We start from the raw sequence: 20,437 nt of genomic DNA, 5'->3' as shown, positions 1-20,437 counted from the left end.
GAAAGGCTATGTATATAAATGCCTGTCTGTATTCTCTGGTTACCGAGAATTACATTACGAAAAAAAATACGGATATATCAGACTATTGTTGAACCTATATTGACATATGCGGCAAAATGCTGGCAAATTAATAATAAAGATAGACCAAAACTGCAACCAGTTGAAATGGATTACCTAGATGCTCATGTAGAATATCAAGACCACAACATTTACAAAATGACACAATAAGGCAAATAGCAATGATAGAAAAAACAATCACAGGCTGAATTGAAACGTACCAGTTAATTTGGTACAGACATGTTATGCCGATGGGGGAACAACGATGGCCGAAGAAGCCCTAAAATATAAATATGCCAAGAAATAAAAGGAAAAAAGGAAGACCAAAGACGACATGGAAAAAACATGGATAAATTAAAGAATTCCCGAGATTTATAAAATTATATCCTCAAAATAACATGTTCAACAGGTTCTACAAAAAACCAACAAATTTGCTTATCTCTTCTTTGCAATATATATTGATGTGGTGTTTTTGTCCATTTCCCTTGCTCGATGAATCCTTGGAGATCGTAGATTTGAAGGAGGGCATTTGGGTACATCTATGTTCGGGTTCAAAAGATCTAGACCTTTAAAAAAGCTAATTATTCGTTTCACAGATCGGTTTGTTATCTGATTAAGGTAGGTTCTAAAAATAATGTATGAGTTAGCACTCTAAGGGTATTTTGGGTAAGGATAGTAATGTAATAATTACCTTTTTGTTTGCTTTTGGTTTGGAATATTTTCTCACTAGCCTTCAAGTTTAATTTCATCTTTTCTGTCTGGCTATATCCTTGCCTTCAGACCTCTTTTGTGCCCTTCTCCTCTGGGCAGATCTCGTTCTGGGTCATCCTTTTTTCGTCTTCCTATCGGCTTTCGTAATAATATTTTCTTTGTTGTTTTTACATCTTATTGTGTCTCTGGATATGTCCCACCCTGACAGTCTTAGACTTTTCACAAATCTTACAATATCGTACCCTTCATTTTAATTCATTAACTTCGTCGTTTCTCCATGTTCCGTCCTCCTCTTGCTCCGGAACGTATACCTTTCTCAGTTTTTTATTTTTTCGAATATTTCTTTTTATTTTTTCGAATATTTATTCGAATATTTTGAAATGGATTTCATACTTTTTTGTCAATAAAAGGAGTACTAGACCGGACTGGGACGTTTCATCGCCGCCGTTTCGATGTCGCCCGTTCATCGCCAGTCCATTTCATCGCCGTCCCTTTCATCGCCGTCCGTTTCATCGCCAGTTAGGCCGTCCGCACATGGGTCGATCGAAGACACGTCTCTAAGTTCGCGCGTCTTGTACGCACCCTGCGGCACAAGCGATTGCTCTCCGCACACTTGTCGATTCAGTTTGCTCACATCTTCCAACCAGGAAGAACGCATTTTTTATATATTAACCAAAACGACTATTTCGATCTATAAAAAGTACGGTATTGTTACATTTTTAGTATTATTTGTATACAATAAGCATTATACAATTGAGGGTATTTTTCTACTTCCCCAGCGAATTTTATAATAAACACCTAGAAACAAAAGTTCAATGTTTTCAGAATTTTAGATTACAAACAATATATTTCCACAAAGCTAGTAGGTAGTACTATCAATGAACATAACATGCACCGATCTTTAAATAAAACTAAAATTTAATTAAGCGCAAAAAACAACAAAAAACGAAGGAAACAAATAAACTAAAATACCTATATGACTGGAAACGTGCGTCTCACTCGAACTTTCTCATGCACTACGGATCGCAAGGGACGAGAGTCGTACAAGACCAGGAGATTTGCAATCCTAAACGCTCCGTGTACGGAGCTCAATTCCACAACTAAGGAACTTGACTGGCGGGGAGAGACCTACGCGACTGGAATCGAATCGAGTAGTTCGAGCGTCGCCCCATATGCAGACGGCCTTAGTCAGTTGATTTTGTATTATGGGAGATGACACGACACGGCGTTAAATTCAGTTCAAAACTTATGACAATTAAAAAGATAAAAAATATTATTATATTTACTGTTCTACTTCCCCTAAATTATTTTTGTACAGAAATTTTGGGTTCTTTTCGAATTTAAGAAACAGTTTCTCTTATAGTCATATCTCGCATTTCCTAGAATTTCTAATTAATACTAAAAATAAATAATAAATGTAACTGTCGAAAATTCGGAAATATATCAGATAGCGGTTAACTGACTGGCGATGAATCGGCCGGCGATGAACTGGCGGCATCGAAACGGCGGCGATGAACTGGCGGCGATGAAACGTCCTAGACCCTACTAGACTAACCTATTCTTTCGTAAGACTCGTTTTCGTTTATTGTTAATGATTTATTTCGAAAAATTTATTTTATTTTATTTAAATTGAATCACTCTCATTATCATATAAGCATTGAGTCCGATTCTGTACTCACATGCGGCCGCTCAAACTGGGCCCTTTGAAAATATAAACCTATAGACCAGCCAAGCTTAACTACCCATATTTTTTTGAAGTCTCATGATTAATCATTATCGGGAGAAATTTGACACCCGGGTTGCGCAACTGGCTTGTTTAGTTTGAACACATTCTCATTGCCATATAAAGACTAGAATGAATATATGGTTCATTAAATACATTTACCTAGATTCTAGATGCATGATATATTCGAAGTGCCTACTTTTTTAACAAGTACTTGTTTATAGGTTTGTCATGACAAATTAGGATATTGATATGATCTAATTACTATTCGGGATGTTGTCAATGAGACTCAAACGGTCAATCAATATTTTTCACTTTTACTTTTACCGCTTAGTTTTCTTTACCTGGTACATTGAATAGATGCAGGCCTTATATGGAACTATAGAACTGGTGTAAGCGTAAACACAAAAATTACATACCAAGTGAATTCAATGACCGTTAGATCAACATTCTATATTCTATATTGTGTAACCAATAAAATGACCAATTTAAAAAACCTACAAAAATATACCAGAACATGATTTAAATACTAATTTGGATTAGTATATATTATATATCCATCCTTCTTCTTTCCGTTCCATATTAAGTGTCATTGTAACGTGTCAAAAATCCGGTACGTTACTTTACTTTATAATTTATTATTAAATATCTCATGTTAATTAATAACTGTGTGCAAGTCTCTATTTTAAACATGTTTAAATCGAACTGAAATTACTAAATACTAAAGGCTTTGTTTTTTACATATTTATCATTTAATTTCATGCTTTGTTTTGTCTTCGGTGCCTGAAAAAATCTGACAATTTGGTTGAAGTATTTATTGCCTGTGGCAGCTTTAAGTTGCACTGAAGAATGATAAGTCGATTGTTGGAAAAATAAAGATTTAGCGATTGGTGAATCACAACAAAATAACTTCGTTATGGGTGTAAGGTATAAAGGAATTATAGGTAAAACGATTTCTGTTAATTGTTATATTAAAGAATACGTATAGTACTCATTTTATCAGACCAAAACCTTGTGTACAGAGGTCACAAAGTGGAATATGTCCCTTAGTGGATTATGTCCTTAGTGGAATATGGACAAAAGGACCTTAGCTAGGAAAACATTTCAGGACAAAGGCAAGCAAAAAGTTATAGTGTTTTCACAGGACATTACTACTCAGCTAGCATCTCTATAAAATAAGAAATATAGACGTATAGTCCAGAGAAATAAAGTTTTTGTCGGGACACTTGAGCAGCCAGGTTGCAAATGGATTTTTTAGGTACTATATACCATATACCTCATACACTATAAATACAAAAATGCCCGTCACAGTTCGGACGAGAAACTTAGTTATTAACAAATAAGGGTCAAAAATGGCAGTTTTTTCGTTTAAATCGTTACAGGTAAAAATAGAGTAATTAAATATCTTATTTATAATATTCTTCTTTTTGAAGATGAGCTAAGGTTTAAAATGGCACTTTTTTAATTTTGGTCCGATCCTTTTTTGTTTCGGAAAGTGCAAAATAAGGCTAAAATTTCAAAAATAAAAAATGTGCTATAACTTTTGCGAAAATGGCCTTAAGCCTTTCATATTGCACGAAAAGTTGAGTCAAACATTTTATATAACGCACAAAAAATTTTAAGACGATTCGTCAATTAGTTTAAATTTTATTCAATTTGTTTATCGCAAAGAGCTTTTTTTCGCAATGTTATTGTTCAGAAAATAATAATGACATAGCAATTCTGTGGAAACCACATGCAAGAATAATAGTTATATTTTTAAAGTATTAAAAAAAATCATTGAAAAGTCGTTTTTATCACTCCGAAAAAAGTTTAGTAAAATAGAGTCATTTTTGGCTTCTAAACAATTTGAATAACTTTGTTAATATTGACTATTGAGTAAATCTACTTTAGGAGTTCAAAAGCTGGTATTTTTATACGAATTTTCAGAAAACAACTTTTTGCCTAGGTTAATTAGGTTGAAAGTAAGCCACTTTTATTATGTAATTCGCAGTTACTTCTATATACATCAAATTCTCCTGTAACAGTGTTAGTTACCATAATACTCCAAAACGGCTTAGCCGATTTTTATAAAATTTTACACTTTTATCCTGTAGGACATTGAAGAGGTTTTAATCTATTTTTTATACCCATAAGTTATAAGGGGGATTGCCCCCTGACATTTTTTTTACTTTTTTGGACAAAATTATCTACCTTAATTTTATATGATGTAAAATTAAAAAATACATACAACCCTTAATTTTCACTCTTCTATCACCAACCCCTATTTGTTAATAGCCATCTATATATTTACATCTATAAAATTTTCCTGTCACAGTGTTAGTTTCCATACTCCTCCGAGACCGCTTGACCGATTTTTATGAAATTATAATATATGTATATTCAGTAGGTCTTAGAATCGATCGTAATCTATTTTTCATATCCCTGAGTGATAAGGGGAGTTCCCCCTAACATTTTGTAATGTTAGTTGGGGTTGTGTGTACATAACGTACTCGATAAGACTACGAGTACATACAAATTAAAAAAATTATGATCAAAATCCATCAACAAGTTCCAGCGATATTAATCGCAGCATATGTTTGCAGAATCAGTTTCATTTTTTGAATGCACGTATTTTAGTAATTCCCCTCCACCGACCACGAATTAATTCCGTTCGGACGCCATTTTTAAAGCTTTATTAACCACTCTGTTGAGGTTCAAAGTTTACTCAAACTTTTGCACATAACCTATATATCTTCAGCTTCAAAAAGGCTCTAGTTAGGTTGCTTACTTGTTATAAACAAAGTAACCGTCAATTAAATAAAAAAGTGGCTAACTTTGACCGTAATTAATTTAAGCGAAAAGTTTTTCTTCGAAAATTCGTATAAAAATACCAGTTTTTCAAATTCCCTTGTAGTTTTAGCCTACAGTCAATATTAACTTTATCATATATTAACTTTATATTAACTATAAACAGTTATTCAAATTGTTTATAAGCCAAAAATGACTCTATTTTAGTAAAATGTTTTCTGAGTGATAAAAATGACTTTTTAATGATTTTTTTAAATGTATTGAAAATATGACTATTCTTCTTTCAAGTTGTTTTCTTAGAATTGCTGTATTATTATTATTATTTTCTGAACAATAACATTGCGAAAAAAAAGCTCTTTGGGATAAACAAATTGAATAAAATTTAAACTAATTGACGCATCATCTTAAATTTTTTTTGCATTGTATGGACTGTTTGACTCAACTTTTCATGAAATATGAAAGTCCTAAATTCATTTTCGCAAAAGTTATAGCAAATCTTTTATTTTCGAGATTTTAGTTTTATTTTGCAATATCCGAAGCAACAAATAATCGGACCAAAATTCAAAAAACGCTATTTTAAAGCTTGACTCATCTACTAAAAGAAAAATATTATAAATAAGACATTTAATTATCCTATTTTTACCTGTAGCGATTTAAACGAAACAACTCTCATTTTTGACCCTTATTTGTTAATAACTAAATTTCTCGTCCAAACTGTGACGGGAATTTTTGTATTTATAATGTATTAGGTATATAGTACCCAAAAAACCCATTTGCAACCTGGCTGCTGAAGTGTCCCGAACATGGTATATTTTTCCCTGGTGTAGTAGTCAATAGACAAGACCTACAATCTAGAAAATGTAAAGGAAATAGCTGATAGTGTTTACCAATTGCAATGTTAATTCTTCGCCAACGTCATAAATATTAGGAACAGGTTTTTTGAGATCCTGGACAGGCAAAACTATCTCCGAAACGATTTGTAATCCACAATATACGTGGATATTTTTAGAATAAAGAAAAGATTACGTGGACCAAAAATGACATTCATATCGTCGATAAATATGATAACAGTTATATTTAACCCCATGCTAAGCTAAGTTTATCATATTTTCCAAAAATATGGAAATTCACTGAAATCATTATGATCCTTAAGCCACGAAAAGAGCCCAATGAAGTAACATATTATCGACCCACCAGCCTACTCCCAAAAATGTAAGCAAAGTTTTGAAATCTTGCTGCTACAAAGGAACGCAGATCATGAATTCCTAACATAACTACCAAAATATCAGTTTGGTTTTCGGGAAAATCGCTACACTCCAAGGATAAATGAAATATTAAAAAGTCCTGAAGAAATAATTAAATACTGCAACGGTCTATTCATAATCTAAATTTACAATCAAGATGCAGTAGAAATAAACAAACCAAGACACGTTAAATGCTACTAGGAGCACTCCCGAATCATAATTTACAATGTGTAAACTTTGGAAATCATCATTTGGGATTTACAATGTATATATATATATATATATATATATATATATATATTGTAAATTATGATTCGAAAGTGCTCCTAGTAGCATTAACGTGTCTTGGTTTGTTTATTTCTACTGCATATTGATTGTAAATTTAGTATAGACATCTCACAATCGTTTGACAAACGCCGACACAGAAGCCTGCTTTACAAAGTAAAAATAGACTTTTTACTTTTTTAAGTAGGACGTAATAACTATTTCCTCCTATTCAAATCCTACATATCAAATAGATATTTCTCTGTAAAATTCAATGACTAACAATCCAACTTATGTCCTAACAACTCCGGAGTCCCGCCGGGTAGTGTTCTCGGGCCGCAGACTTTCTCACTCTACACAGCCGATATACCAGGGACTAATAATAAAACAATCGCTTCCTTTGCTGATGACGTAGCAATTCTAGCTGTAAACGAAGATACCATACATGCCTCACAAGACGTGCAACATCAACTGGACATACTCAGTGATTGGTACACAAAACGGCGAACAAAAGTAAACAAAACAAAATCAATTCAAATAACGTTGACTTACCACCAAAAGAATAAATGCAAGAATAAACAATGCAAGAACACCAACAGTAATAAACACTAGATAACTTGGTCTCCATCTTGGCCAACGTCTCACTTGGAAGAAACATATCCAGACCAAAAGCGTGACTTAAAATTGCGGCAAAGGTATTGGCTCTTTGACGCAAATCAAAATTCAACATTCAAAATAAAATTTTTCTATACAAAGTCATACACAAACTTATCTGGTACTACAGATTACACCTATGGGGCTGTGCAAAACAAACGTCACTGAATATTAATCCAACGATTTCAGTCTAAAGTGGATGCAGCATGGTACGAAAGTAATCGAACGACTTAAAGTTTCCTTCCATCAGAGAAGAAAATCCATCGAGCCACGGAGTCACAAAATGAACCATTCACCACAAAAATGAGCTAGTAAGGGAATGATTCAACAATGGTCCAGCCTCAAGGAGACTAGATAGATCCTGCCCCCAAGATCTACTTCAAAACTAAACCGCAATATAATAAGGTGATACGTCATTGGATATCTCTTCATCACGTCCAAAAGCAGTAACACATTTACTTAATACTCTGTAATGATGTAGATTGTAAATAAACATAGTTATGAAAGATATTCTATAAATGCGAATAGAAATTTGAAAAGGAGAAACAGCCGAAAAAAATATGCAAGACAAGAAAAAACCCATAATGCCGAAAACAATGTTCACTTTAGTTTCCGATTAAATTTGATATTGATTGTCAGTTTTATGAACATAGGAACAGACATAATGAATTTACGAATAAATTTACCAATTATCATAGATTTCTTTTATTGGGCACTATTATAGAAAACACCTTTGTAACCTCGAAGCAAATAAAAGTTGTCTACCACATCCATAAAAATTTGTTAACAGTAATTTTATACAAAAACAACGTTCTCCTTGAATTGTTGAGTGCGTATTTCTCAATCAATAGGAAATAATTATTTAACAAGAAAATAATATGTTACTGATCATTGAATTCAAGAACTTATTGACAAAACATTAATTGGTTAGCCACAATGGTATAATATGTACTTACTAAGCTTGGTCAAAAGAAACACTTGCAAAAAACGATGACTCACCTGAAACAAAGATGTTATCATTAATCATAGTTTTTTCATATACCTATGTTAATCAAATTGGTCTACAAATATTAATTAATTTTAAAATAAAGTGGTAATAGATCTCCAAAAATGCAAAACACGTGGCTTAATAAACTTAAAAAAAGATGATAAATAAAAATGTGACCCACTAGGACATTATTAAATATAGAACTGTATATTATAGTCATAGTACCAGCTATTTAAGAGACTTATTAATATTCAACTCAGCGGGGTGCTATATTTGAAGGTGTAGGATTGGGTATGGGACGATTGCGCCGATTTTACCTGGGGTACGTTCAGCTGAGGGCACGACTGCGCCGAACTAAGTCAGATGGACCCCAATCCCTGGGTATGATTGCTCCGCCTCACGTGATAAAGTAATATCTTAATGTCTTCCTTGTGCGACTATTAGCCCGATCAAAGAACAATCTGACCCCAAAAAAAATAAAGGAAGAAGGAAAGATGAAAATTTGGGAATAGGTAGTTGAAATTGTCTATTATTATATAAGAAAAAGTTTACAATTCTACATCCCCCCCTCTCGAAGGTGAAAAATATAAATTCAAAATAAGTCCAGAATTGGATAAAATGGCTAATTCTAAGCAACTCTTGTTCTATAGAGTTTTTTCCTTAAGCCAATACTTTTCGAGTTATTTGCAAGTGAATATATTCACTTTTAACAGAAAAAAACATGTTTTTGGACGGTTTTTCGGAGATAACTCAAAAAGTAAGTATTTCAGCGAAAAAAATATTCTTAGTAAAAATATAGCTTATAAAAAACTGAAAAAAAAATGGTGTATGGTTGAGGTATGTAGACCCAGTAGAAGCAGAGTTGTAGCTAATGAAAAGTACGTTCTTCTTTATCAAATTCCAAATCGAATATTTCACTGTGAAATAACCCAAAAAGCGAAGCACTTTTCGGGGAAAATTCATTTCAACTTTTTTAAAGTGTTTAAAAAAAGGTTTATTTTTGTTTTTTAAAAAAACTTGTAACATTAACAGTAAGTGAGTTGAGCTTAAAATATTGTTGGCCCCTTTTATTTTTTGGTAAAAAAATCGCGAAAATCACTTCCTTATTAGTATCACAAATTAATTTTATCATTACCACTTCACAAGTTACTTTACTTATGTATTATTTATATGATCTGTAAGTTTCATCGGTTCAAAGTGCTTATTTTTGAAAAAGCTGTAGTTAAAATGGCTTGAACGAGTAACTAATCACGAGTTTAGGCAAATTTTGAACAGCCATAGCATAACCAATTTTTGTCTAACAAGAAAACAAAACAGCAAAAATTATTCAGAAAAACAAAGCTTACATTTTATTACTCTTTAAGATTTTTGGTATTATTAATAATTTTTAAGTTAATTCCATGAATAATTCCATTTTTTTTCAAATTTAAAAAAATGTTTTATTTTAAACCCATTTTTTTTAAAGTGGGCACTTTGAACCTATGAAACTTATAGATAATATAAACAATAGATAAGTAAAGTAACTTGTGAAGATGTAACGATTAATTTTATTTGGGAAGCTCATTAGCGGGTGATTTTGGCGATTTTTGCACCAAAAAATAAAAGAGACCAACAATATTTTGAGCGTAACTCACTTATTTTTATTTTTAGAAGTTTTTTTAAAAACAAAAATAAAACTATTTTTAAATACTTTAAAAAAGTTGTCATAAATTTTCCCCGAAAAATGCTCTATTTTTTGGTTATTTCACATTGAAATATTCGATTTGGAATTTGACGAAGAAGAACCTACTTTCATTAGCTACAACTCTGCTTCTACCGGGTCTGCAGACCTCACGCGTCCACCATTTTTTTCAATTATTTATAAGCTATATTTTTACTAAGAATATTTTTTCGCTAGAATACTTACTTTTTGAGTTATGTGCGAAAAACCGTCCAAAAACATGTTTTTTTTTTAAATGAAAATATTCACTCGCAAATAACTCGAAAAGTATTGACAGAGTGAAAAAACTCTATAGAACAAAAGTCGCTTAGAATTAGTAATTTTATCCAATTCCGGGCCTATTTTGAACGTATATTTTTTCACTCCTGAGAAAATATTTTTCACCCCGTATTTCCCAATTTTTGTAAAATGGAGGGGATGTAGAATTGTGAACTTTTTCTTATATAATAATAGACAATTTCAACTACCTATTCCCAAATTTTCATCCTTCCTTTATTTTTTTGGAGGTTTTCGTAAAGTTTTGTGTTCCCTGATTGGGCTAATACCGCCGGACCGTAGACGAAATAGGTTAGGTTATATTATAATAATTAAAAATGGAAATAAAATATAAGAATTTATATCAAGAACATACACTTACACATAGAGACTTATATTTTTAAAAAACCCTTTTTAATATTCTTCGAGATATGTACACTTATATTTTAGTATATATTTAGTCCAGAGAAATAAGGTTTTTGTCGGGACACTTGAGCAGCCAGGTTGCAAATGGATTTTTTGGGTACTATATACCTAGTACATTATAAATACAAAAATGCCCGTCACAGTTCGGACGACAAACTTAGTTATTAACAAATCGTCGGTATACAGCGAAAACCAGGTAAATGACAAATTTTAAAATATTGAGTTAAGTATACCAAAATTCTCAGCTTTTTACGCTCTACATACACGTAAAACCCAGTAAGTGATACGACTTACCATTCAGCAGATAATTTGTGTGATAAACAAATAAGTTACACTTAACCAACTTTTCATTTTTAAGTAAAACAATATATCGATACTTACTTCCACAAAATTAAAGTTCTGTTGCATGTAAAACCAAGTATGCGCACATATATTATTTTGCCAGACAACAGTATATTTCTACTGTTGTACACCATATTCAGTAAAAAGGTGATAAATGTCTTTAATACATTTTACAAGTATATTTTATTAAAATTTCTCATTCATATCGACTGGTAAAATCTCGAATGTTTCTTTGAATGGTCAAGAGGTACAGGTATGTGAGAAGTTTTTTTGTAAGACACTGGGTCTATTAAATAAAAAGAAGTATCTTCTTTAAAGAAATGACTTTATTCAATTACTATTAAGTAAATACTTAAATACTTTTAAGTAAAAGCAAATACTTCTTTTTATTCAATAGACCCACTTTGTATATCAGCGTCGTTAATGCAAGATGTAAGAAAAATTGATATTCTATGTTGTTATGCAGATACGGGCAAAAGAGTCAAGCATATATGTACTGCCAAATAAAACAAGCAATGAAAACCGAAAAATTGTGAAGGCTCATATTGAGTCTTTTCCAACCAAGGTCCCACATTATATTCGCCAAAGTTCGAAGCGTAGATATTTGGACAAAAATTTGAGTATAAGGAAAATATATCAACTTTATATAAATGATTGTCAGCTGAAAAAACCGGAAGATATTAGCGAAATTACATACCGAAGAATATTTTCTAACGACTATAATTTAAGCTTTTTTGTCCTAAATAAGATTAAGGTTTAGTCTGTAATAAATAATATTTATTAGCCCTATCATATTATGGCTAATCCAACTAAGAAACCGGATTTAAAAAAATAGTTACAGACAACATCAGAAAAAAATAGAAGTATGAAATCTCGAAAAACGAAATGATAAGAAAACTCTAATCAACAACGGAATTTTGTTTCAATCACTGTCGATCTACAGGCTATCCTACAGATTCCAGATTAACTGGACAATTCATATATTCTTCCCGAAAATTATGGGTCTACAATTTGTGTGTAAATGAAGCCGCATTACCAAATGTAGCTTACCGTTTTGCCTGGTCAGAAATTAACGGTAGACGAGGAAGTTCTGAAATAGAAAGCATTATACTCAACTATGTACTTATCAAAATGTGTCCCAGAATATGTAAGCAAGTGAAATAAGAAGTGTATTTTCTTATACTTGCGGAGGACAGTATCGTAACATTAAATTGTTAGAGTCGGCACGTTCTTGTATGGAAGTTGACTCTATACATAGCAGCATCTAAACCGCTAGAAATCAGGTCTCTCTATGGTATGCCAGATTACTTGTCTGTTTTTTCAAAATGCAAGAGAAACTAAAAATGTCAAGGTCAGTGATAAAAAAGTATTAACAGAATCCATTTCAATTATGACGCATCACCAAGCTTCATTTCCTTATTGATACTGCACGGCAGTCAACAAGAAAAAAGCAAGCCGAGTTATCAACTAACATAAGCATGCTTATGTTAGTCGATAAAAAAGGCTGTGATACCGTAGGAATATAACAGGTGGTATCGTATTTTACGATGCCAATGGCATCGTGTCAGATCCTGCTTTCAGTGACTAATCTGACGAGTAATACGCATAGTGATACTATTTTCTTGTATCTATAACACGTTCAAAATAAATTGGTTTTTTCTATAAAACTGCCTATCATTTATGTAAATAATATCCAAATACAACTACAAACAGCACTGAATAAAATGTTCAGGGAAAACCAGTTAAATGTTATAATTATCGACTAATCCCCTAAAAACATTGCTATTAACTAGTTAAAGCCTCATATTCCGATCACAAAACTACAAAATATTATATTTGGTTTATTATATTTGTTATAAATGTGTTATTTTAAGGGTAACTGATTAATTTAGGTTTACAGGTAAAACCAGGTAAGTGACTGCACCTCCATCTTAAATTTAGGCCTAATCAGCTAGGTGTCTTAACTTTTTCAAACTACTGATAGAATATCATTTCTGATATATGCATCTTTCACTAGAATACCGAATATCAAACACAAGTTGTCCTCTTAATTCAAAATAAAACATTAAACTTTAAAAAAACGTTTTTTCTCGTTTTCAGTATTTCGGCATTTACCTGGTTTTCGCAGTATACCGACGAAATAAGGGTCAAAAATGGCAGTTTTTTCGTTTAAATCGCTACAGGTAAAAATAGGGTAATTATATATATTATTTAGAGTATTCGTATTTTAGTAGATCAGCCAAGGTTTAAAATGGCACTTTTTGAATTTTGTTCCGATCATTTTTTGCTTCGGAAATTGCAATATAAGACTAAAATTTCAAAAATAAAAAATGTGCTATAACTTTTGCGAAAATGGCCTTAAGACTTTCATATTGCAAGAAAAGTTGAGTAAAACATTCCATATAATGCACAAAAAATTTTAAGACGATTCGTCAATTAGTTTAAATTTTATTCAATTCGTTTTTCGCCATGTTATTGTTCAGAAAATAATAATGACATAGTTCTGTGGAAACCACATGCAAGGAGAATAGTCATGTTTTCAACGCATTTAAAAAAATCATTAAAAAGTCATTTTTATCATTCAGAAAATATTTTACTAAAATAGAATCATTTTTGGCTTATAAACAATTTGAATAACTTTGTTAATATTGACTATAGAGTAAATCTACTTTAGGATTTCAAAAGCTGGTATTTTTGCACGAATTTTCAGAAAAAAACTTTTTGCCTAGGTTAATTAGTCTCAAAGTTAGCCATTTTTATTATTTAATTCACAGTAACTTCTATATACATCAAATTCTCCTCTAACAGTGTTAGTCTAAGCTAGACCGACCAAATAGTTTATAATGAAATTAATTAAATTTGAATATGCTGGAGAGATATTACTTAAACAACTCTACCTGACCAAAGACCTGGTAGACAGCAAAGAAACAAACAAAATTTGCATTCAAAGAGTGCCAGACAGGGTTGTGTGTTATCCCCAACTTTGTTTAATGTTTACTCAGAAATCATATTTAACGAAGCCTTGGAAGGGCAATGTGGAATTCGAATTGGGGGAGAAACTATAACAACATCTTATCAGATATGCAGATGACACAACGATCATGGCTGAAAGTATCGAAGATCTTTAATTCCTTATAGCTCGAGTCACTAGAGAATGCTCCAATGACGAACTTGGCATAAATACCTCAAAGGCAAAGTTACTTGTGGTTAGTAAACAAGACGTCGGCCCTATGTAACTAATTGTCAACAATAAACCGATTACAGAAGTTGGCTATTTTAAATGCCTAGGATGTTAAATAAAAGAGACCCTAAATTCTGATGAAGAAATTAAAACTCGGATACAAATTGCAAGGGGAGCATTTATGAAACTTAAACTATACTGAGCAATTCTCACCTGAACTTATAACTAAGTATTAAGTTCCTAAAATGTTATGTGTGTCCTATATCTAAAATCTTCTCTTATTCTATTTTTCACATTATCTGGCGTTGTTAGTGGCTTCTGGGCTTTCTGGTACGCAAGGTTTTTTTATATAGCCTCACACGAAAAAATCAATTTTTGACAATTCCGGTAATCGTGATGGCCAAACAGTTGGTCAACCTCTGCCTATCCACCGCTCAAGAAAGTTATTATTTGGATGAATTAGATTTTTAGATGATTATGAATAAAGGCTGGTTTTCACGCTACGTCTTATTGTACGTTTTGTTGGATAGGACAAATCCTATACAATAAAACGTGGCGTGTAAACAGCAAAATGATGTTATTTCTTCTGTTTAGACGGCACGTTTTATTGTATAGGATTTGTCCTATCCAGCAAAACGTACAATAAGACGTAGCGTGAAAACAGGAATTAAGAGCAGTGTATTGAACTGGAACATTGTCATGCAAAAACCACATTCCTTGTTGAATATTAAGTCGAAATTTTGCAATGGTAATAGCAAATGATTATTCAGAAAATCCAGATATATAGGATTATTCACACAGCTGTCCGGACAAATCACATTTTCCTCAACAATACCAAACCGAACATGTATAGACCACCTAATTTTACTATGACTGTTTGTTAACAAATTAGGGATTGCTTGATGCATAGTAATGAAAATTATATCAATTCACTGTTCCATTTTTGTGAAATGATGCTCATCTCGAAAAATGACATAATTGAGCAAAAAAATCGGTCGCTATGTACTTGCTGCTGACCATTGACATTGACAAAGAGCTAATCATCATCATTCTCTTTGCCTTATCCCTATGCGGGGTCGGCTTCCCTAATTGCATTTCTCCACACAATTCTGTCTTGGGTCATATCAATGTTAATCCCCTTTACCAACATGTCCTGCCTTATCGCCTCCCCCCAGGTCTTCTTTGGTCTTCCTCTCCTACTCCTTCCAGGAATCTGCACTTCAGCTATTCTTCGTATTGGGTGATTAACGTCTCGACGTTGAACATGACCGAACCATCTTAACCTATGCTCTCTCATTTTGGCATCAATTGGTGCCACACCTAGACTTCCCCTAATATACTCATTTCTAATTTTATCCTTCTTTGTCACTCCACTCATCCATCTAAGCATTCTCATTTCCGCCACATGCATTCGTTGTTCCTCTTTCTTTTTCACTGCCCAACATTCAGTTCCGTACATCATAGCCGGTCTTATGGCTGTTTTATAGAATTTTCCCTTCAGCTTCATTGGAATTTTTCTGTCACACAACACACCACTCGCTTCTTTCCACTTCATCCATCCAGCCCTAATTCTACTGCATGCATCTCCATCTATTTCTCCATTACTCTGTAATACCGATCCTAGGTACTTAAAACTATTGCTTTTCACAATCATTTCACCATCCAAAGATACCATTTTATTTGTAGTAGCTCCATCTTTAAATGAACATTCCAAATACTCTGTTTTTGTCCTACTAAGTTTTAAACCTTTTTCCTCCAGAGCTTGTCTCCACTGTTCCAGTTTTTGTTCTAAGTCTCTTTCACTATTTCCTACTAACACGACATCATCAGCATACATTAAGCACCATGGAATGTTACCCTGTAGTTTCGCTGTTATCTGGTCCAAAACTAATGAGAATAAATACGGACTAAGCACAGAGCCTTGGTGCAACCCTACTTTCACATGAAATTTATCAGTCTCTCCCACACCTGTCCTAACACTAGTCGTTACTCCCTCATACATATCCCTCACAATCTTTACATATTCACCAGGGACTCCTTTCTTATTGAGTGCCCACCACAGAATCTCTCGAGGAACTCTATCATATGCTTTCTCAAGATCAATGAATACCATATGAGCGTTTGTTTCTTTACTCCTGTATTTTTCCATCAACTGCCTTATAATGAAAATTGCATCTGTTGTTGATCTACCCTGCATAAAGCCAAATTGATTCTCGGATATTTCGGTCTCTTCACGTATCCGTCTGTCAATTACTCTTTCCCATATTTTCATGGTGTGGCTAAGCAGTTTTATAGCCCTGTAGTTTGTACATTGTTGTATATCTCCCTTGTTTTTGTAAACAGGTACCAGTATACTGCTTCTCCATTCGTCTGGCATTTGTCCGACTTCCATAATTCTATTAAATAGACCTGCTAGCCACCTTGTTCCTGTCTCTCCCAATGCTCTCCATACTTCCCCAGGAATATCATCTGGTCCTACCGCTTTTCCTTTCTTTATTTTTTGAAGCGCTTGAGCCACTTCCTCGTTGGTTATTTTGGTGACCATTGCTGCTACTGTCTCCGTTGACTCTACAGGCTGTCTGTCAAATTCTTCATTTAATAAGCTGTCAAAGTACTTTCTCCATCTCTTTTTGACTTCCCTTTCGTGAACTAGTATTTTATTATTTTCATCTCGGATACATCTAATCTGATTAAAATCTTTTGCTTTCCTTGCTCTCTGTTTGGCTATTTTATATATCTTCGTTTCGCCTTCCCTGGTATCAAGTTGATCATATAGGTTTGAATACGCTTCTGCTTTGGCTTTTGCTACTGCTACTTTCGCTTCCTTTTTCGCCACCATATAGTTTTGAAGATCTGTGTCGGATCTGGTTTCTTGCCACTTTTTATATAATTTTCTCTTCTCTTTTATTTTTCCTTGTACTTCGTTTGACCACCACCAAGTCTCTTTATCCTCAAACTTTTTTCCTGACGTTTTCCCAAGTATTTCAATAGCAGTCTCTCTAATACTACTGGCCATTTTTCTCCAAATTTTATTAGGGCTTCCTTTCATGTTCCAACATATTTTTTCTACTATTCTTCTCCTGAATATACCTTCTTTCTCATCTTTCAGCAGCCACCATTTGATTTTTTGTGGTCCTCTCCGATATTTTTGTTTAGTTTCGCTTTTTACTTCGATGTCCAGAACAAGCAGCTTATGTTGTTGGCTTACTGTCTCACTCACTATTACCTTGCAGTCCTTGCATTCACGTATGTCTTCTTTCCTTATCATGAAGTAGTCTATTTGGGATTGATGTTGTCCACTTTTGTAGGTAATAAGTTGAGTTTCTCTCTTTTTAAAGAATGTGTTAACAATCGCCATATCCAATGCTGTTGCTAATTCAAGCATGTCATCTCCAGCTTCATTTCTAGTTCCAAAGCCTAATCCCCCATGTATTGTTTCATATCCTGTCTTGGTTTGGCCCACATGTGCATTGAAATCACCTCCTATTATAACTTTCTCCTCTGCTGGAATATCACTCAGTACGTCTCCTAATTGATCATAGAAAGCTCTTCTTTCATTCTCACCCAGACCTGTTTGGGGAGCATACACACAAACAACATTCAATACCTCTTTATCAATTACAAATTTCACTGACATCATTCTATCACTCGTTCTTACAACTTCTACTACGTTACCTTTCATTTCACTATCAGCAATTATACCAACTCCATTTCTAGTGTTACTACTCCCTACATACCACAATTTGTATCCTTCACCTATTTCTTTCGCCCTTTGTCCTTTCCACCTAGTTTCTTGAATACAAGCAATTTGAACTCTTCTTCGTTTGAGCGCATCCACTAACTCCAGACTCTTACCTGTAAGACTACCAAGATTCCAAGACCCTATCCTGATTTTTCTAACCTGCAATGGTGTTCCCCCTGAGATAGTCCTCACCCGGAGATCCGAACGGAGGCTCATTTTACTTCCGGAACATTTTACCTCAGGAGATGCCATCATTTCAGTATAAGTTTTTACTGCGTTTGGAGAAGGTCTTTTCATTATTATGGCCTGAAAAGATTTTTGGATATTTGATGCCTGAATGCCTTTTCTATCAGCACCATACCCTGCCCTGCACGTTTAGCCAATACACCACCAATGCAACCAAAGTGCAGTATTACCCCACACCCGCCTGCATTTTTCTGTATAGGCCAGGATCCCTACTGTAAGGACTGCCCTATAAGCCAATGTATTGTTGCCCGTATCCCGCCGCTAGGAGGCACGTACTTTGGTTATTTCGGGATACGACAAAGAGCTAATCTGCGATGATAATAATCGACTGTCAATTCTTGATGTATCTGTATGCGGTAGGGATTCATTATTATGTTTACGGAGGATTTTTGCCGCCGAAATTTAACTAATGTCACGTTAACGTGAAATTTCACGAGTGCTGATGTGGAGATCCTCAGTAGTAGCTAACAGTAGAGCATACTCCTTTTCTTCACTTTATAACAGTTTTGGTTCACTCATTTTTTCATATGCAACTGACCCAGTGCGAACAAAACGACTCATAATCTTTCAAAAGCTCAACGTTTGGCTTCCTCGATTCAAGATATCGCTGTTGATCAGTGGCGGATCTACGGGGAGGAAAAATGGGGATATTTCCCCCTAACAAGGTCCAAAATTAAAGAAAAAATTATTGAAACAAAATTTATTAATAAATGATGGTTTTGCTTGTTTTTGATTTTGAATCATCTTTCAGATTCCCTTTAAATTAATGGTCCAGCTATTTTTCGATTCAGAGGAGTGCACGCTAACGAACGCTGCTGATGACGCCTGCAATGGTAGAAACAGCCTGTCCAGCGGGTGTGCATCCCTCTGAATCGAAAACAAGCAAAACTATCATTTATTATTTTTCTATCTTTACTCGGATTTGAGTACTGAAAGTTCCTCTTCTGTCCTTTTTTCCTAGACGAATGAAAGCGGAATGTGATCGTTTCCTTTTCGTTTTCTATATTCGTCTTCTGCGGTCTTATTAATTGAAAAAGTCGCAGATTACGGATGTACCAGAAAGAACTTTCAAAACGAATAGTCTCAGATTTAAATAACTATTTACCATTTTTGGTGGCTTCTGCATCTGAGACTCTTCAATTTGATAAAATTTATTATCTGAGATGAAACTTAAACCACAGACGGACAAATTCAATCCAATAAAACTGCCAGTTAGAAAAACTAAGGGAACTTAATGCATATAAGTTATTATTCATGCATTTTATATAGTTTGGTTTTATCTTTTTTACGTGTATTGATTGGTGTTGCAATGGAAGTTCCCTCCTCCTTAAGGCAAATTTCACCACCCAAGGCAAATGTCTAGATCCGCCACTGGTTGATATATTCTGCATGTAACTAGGAAATCTCTGGAACATTCTCCTAATATTAAGATTATATTATCTGTTAATTTTGCTACAAAAAATTCATTTTTAAATTAGAGACAACCAAGACAGACCGATTAAAAAGGTAATAACATGGAAACTCTCATTACTCGTGTTAACTGACACAAATGGCCTTCCAGGTCAACATCCAGTCGATTCATTTTACAGATCAATTTGAGGAACCTGAGAGTAGAACAATGGGAGTAGAACATCCCCTTCTTTTGTCCGACTATTTCAGTGAAGTTCTATGTATAATACGCTTGATACAGGATACAGTGCATGTTTGATTATTTTTTATTATTATTGAATATTTAATGTTACTTAATATTCTTGAACATTCTCCAGTTTAAACATGTTTTATCCGAGGATGATGAACTACACAGTAATTTTTTTGTTTTTTAGCATATTTTAAACGTAATAGCATGATTTTTATTTTTTTTACAAGTTAGTCGATTAAAGAAAGGACTTAGGTAGTTATCTAAAGAGTTCAATAAGACATCTCTAATATAATGATGGTAAGAATTTTATCAATATCTGATATATTTCATATTATGATATTTATTTACCTTATTTGAATATCTTACCTGGATATTTATATGTCTTGTGATATTTATGATTCTAATTTTTTTGAATATAAGTAGTATTGATATAGTGAATTTTACCTTGTTTATTT

The 20,437-nt window shown here is 33.4% G+C and overlaps 2 protein-coding genes across 2 annotated transcripts in view; both read right to left on the bottom strand.

Moving 5' to 3' along the window:
* LOC114337902 (semaphorin-1A) overlaps positions 1-20,437 on the bottom strand; it is a 606,142-nt gene that overhangs the window by 524,289 nt on the left and 61,416 nt on the right. The window lies entirely within an intron of this gene.
* On the bottom strand, positions 15,421-16,001 carry LOC126878520 (uncharacterized). The gene has a single exon (XM_050641276.1). It carries the CDS (start codon positions 15,908-15,910, stop codon positions 15,422-15,424), a length of 489 nt encoding a protein of 162 aa, XP_050497233.1. The 5' UTR covers positions 15,911-16,001; the 3' UTR covers position 15,421.

The sequence above is a fragment of the Diabrotica virgifera genome, chromosome 10, assembly GCF_917563875.1.
Source record: "Diabrotica virgifera virgifera chromosome 10, PGI_DIABVI_V3a".
Lineage (NCBI taxonomy): Eukaryota > Metazoa > Arthropoda > Insecta > Coleoptera > Chrysomelidae > Diabrotica > Diabrotica virgifera.
The sequence above is the reverse complement of the archived record's forward strand: the minus strand, read 5'-3'. Positions and strand labels throughout refer to the sequence as shown.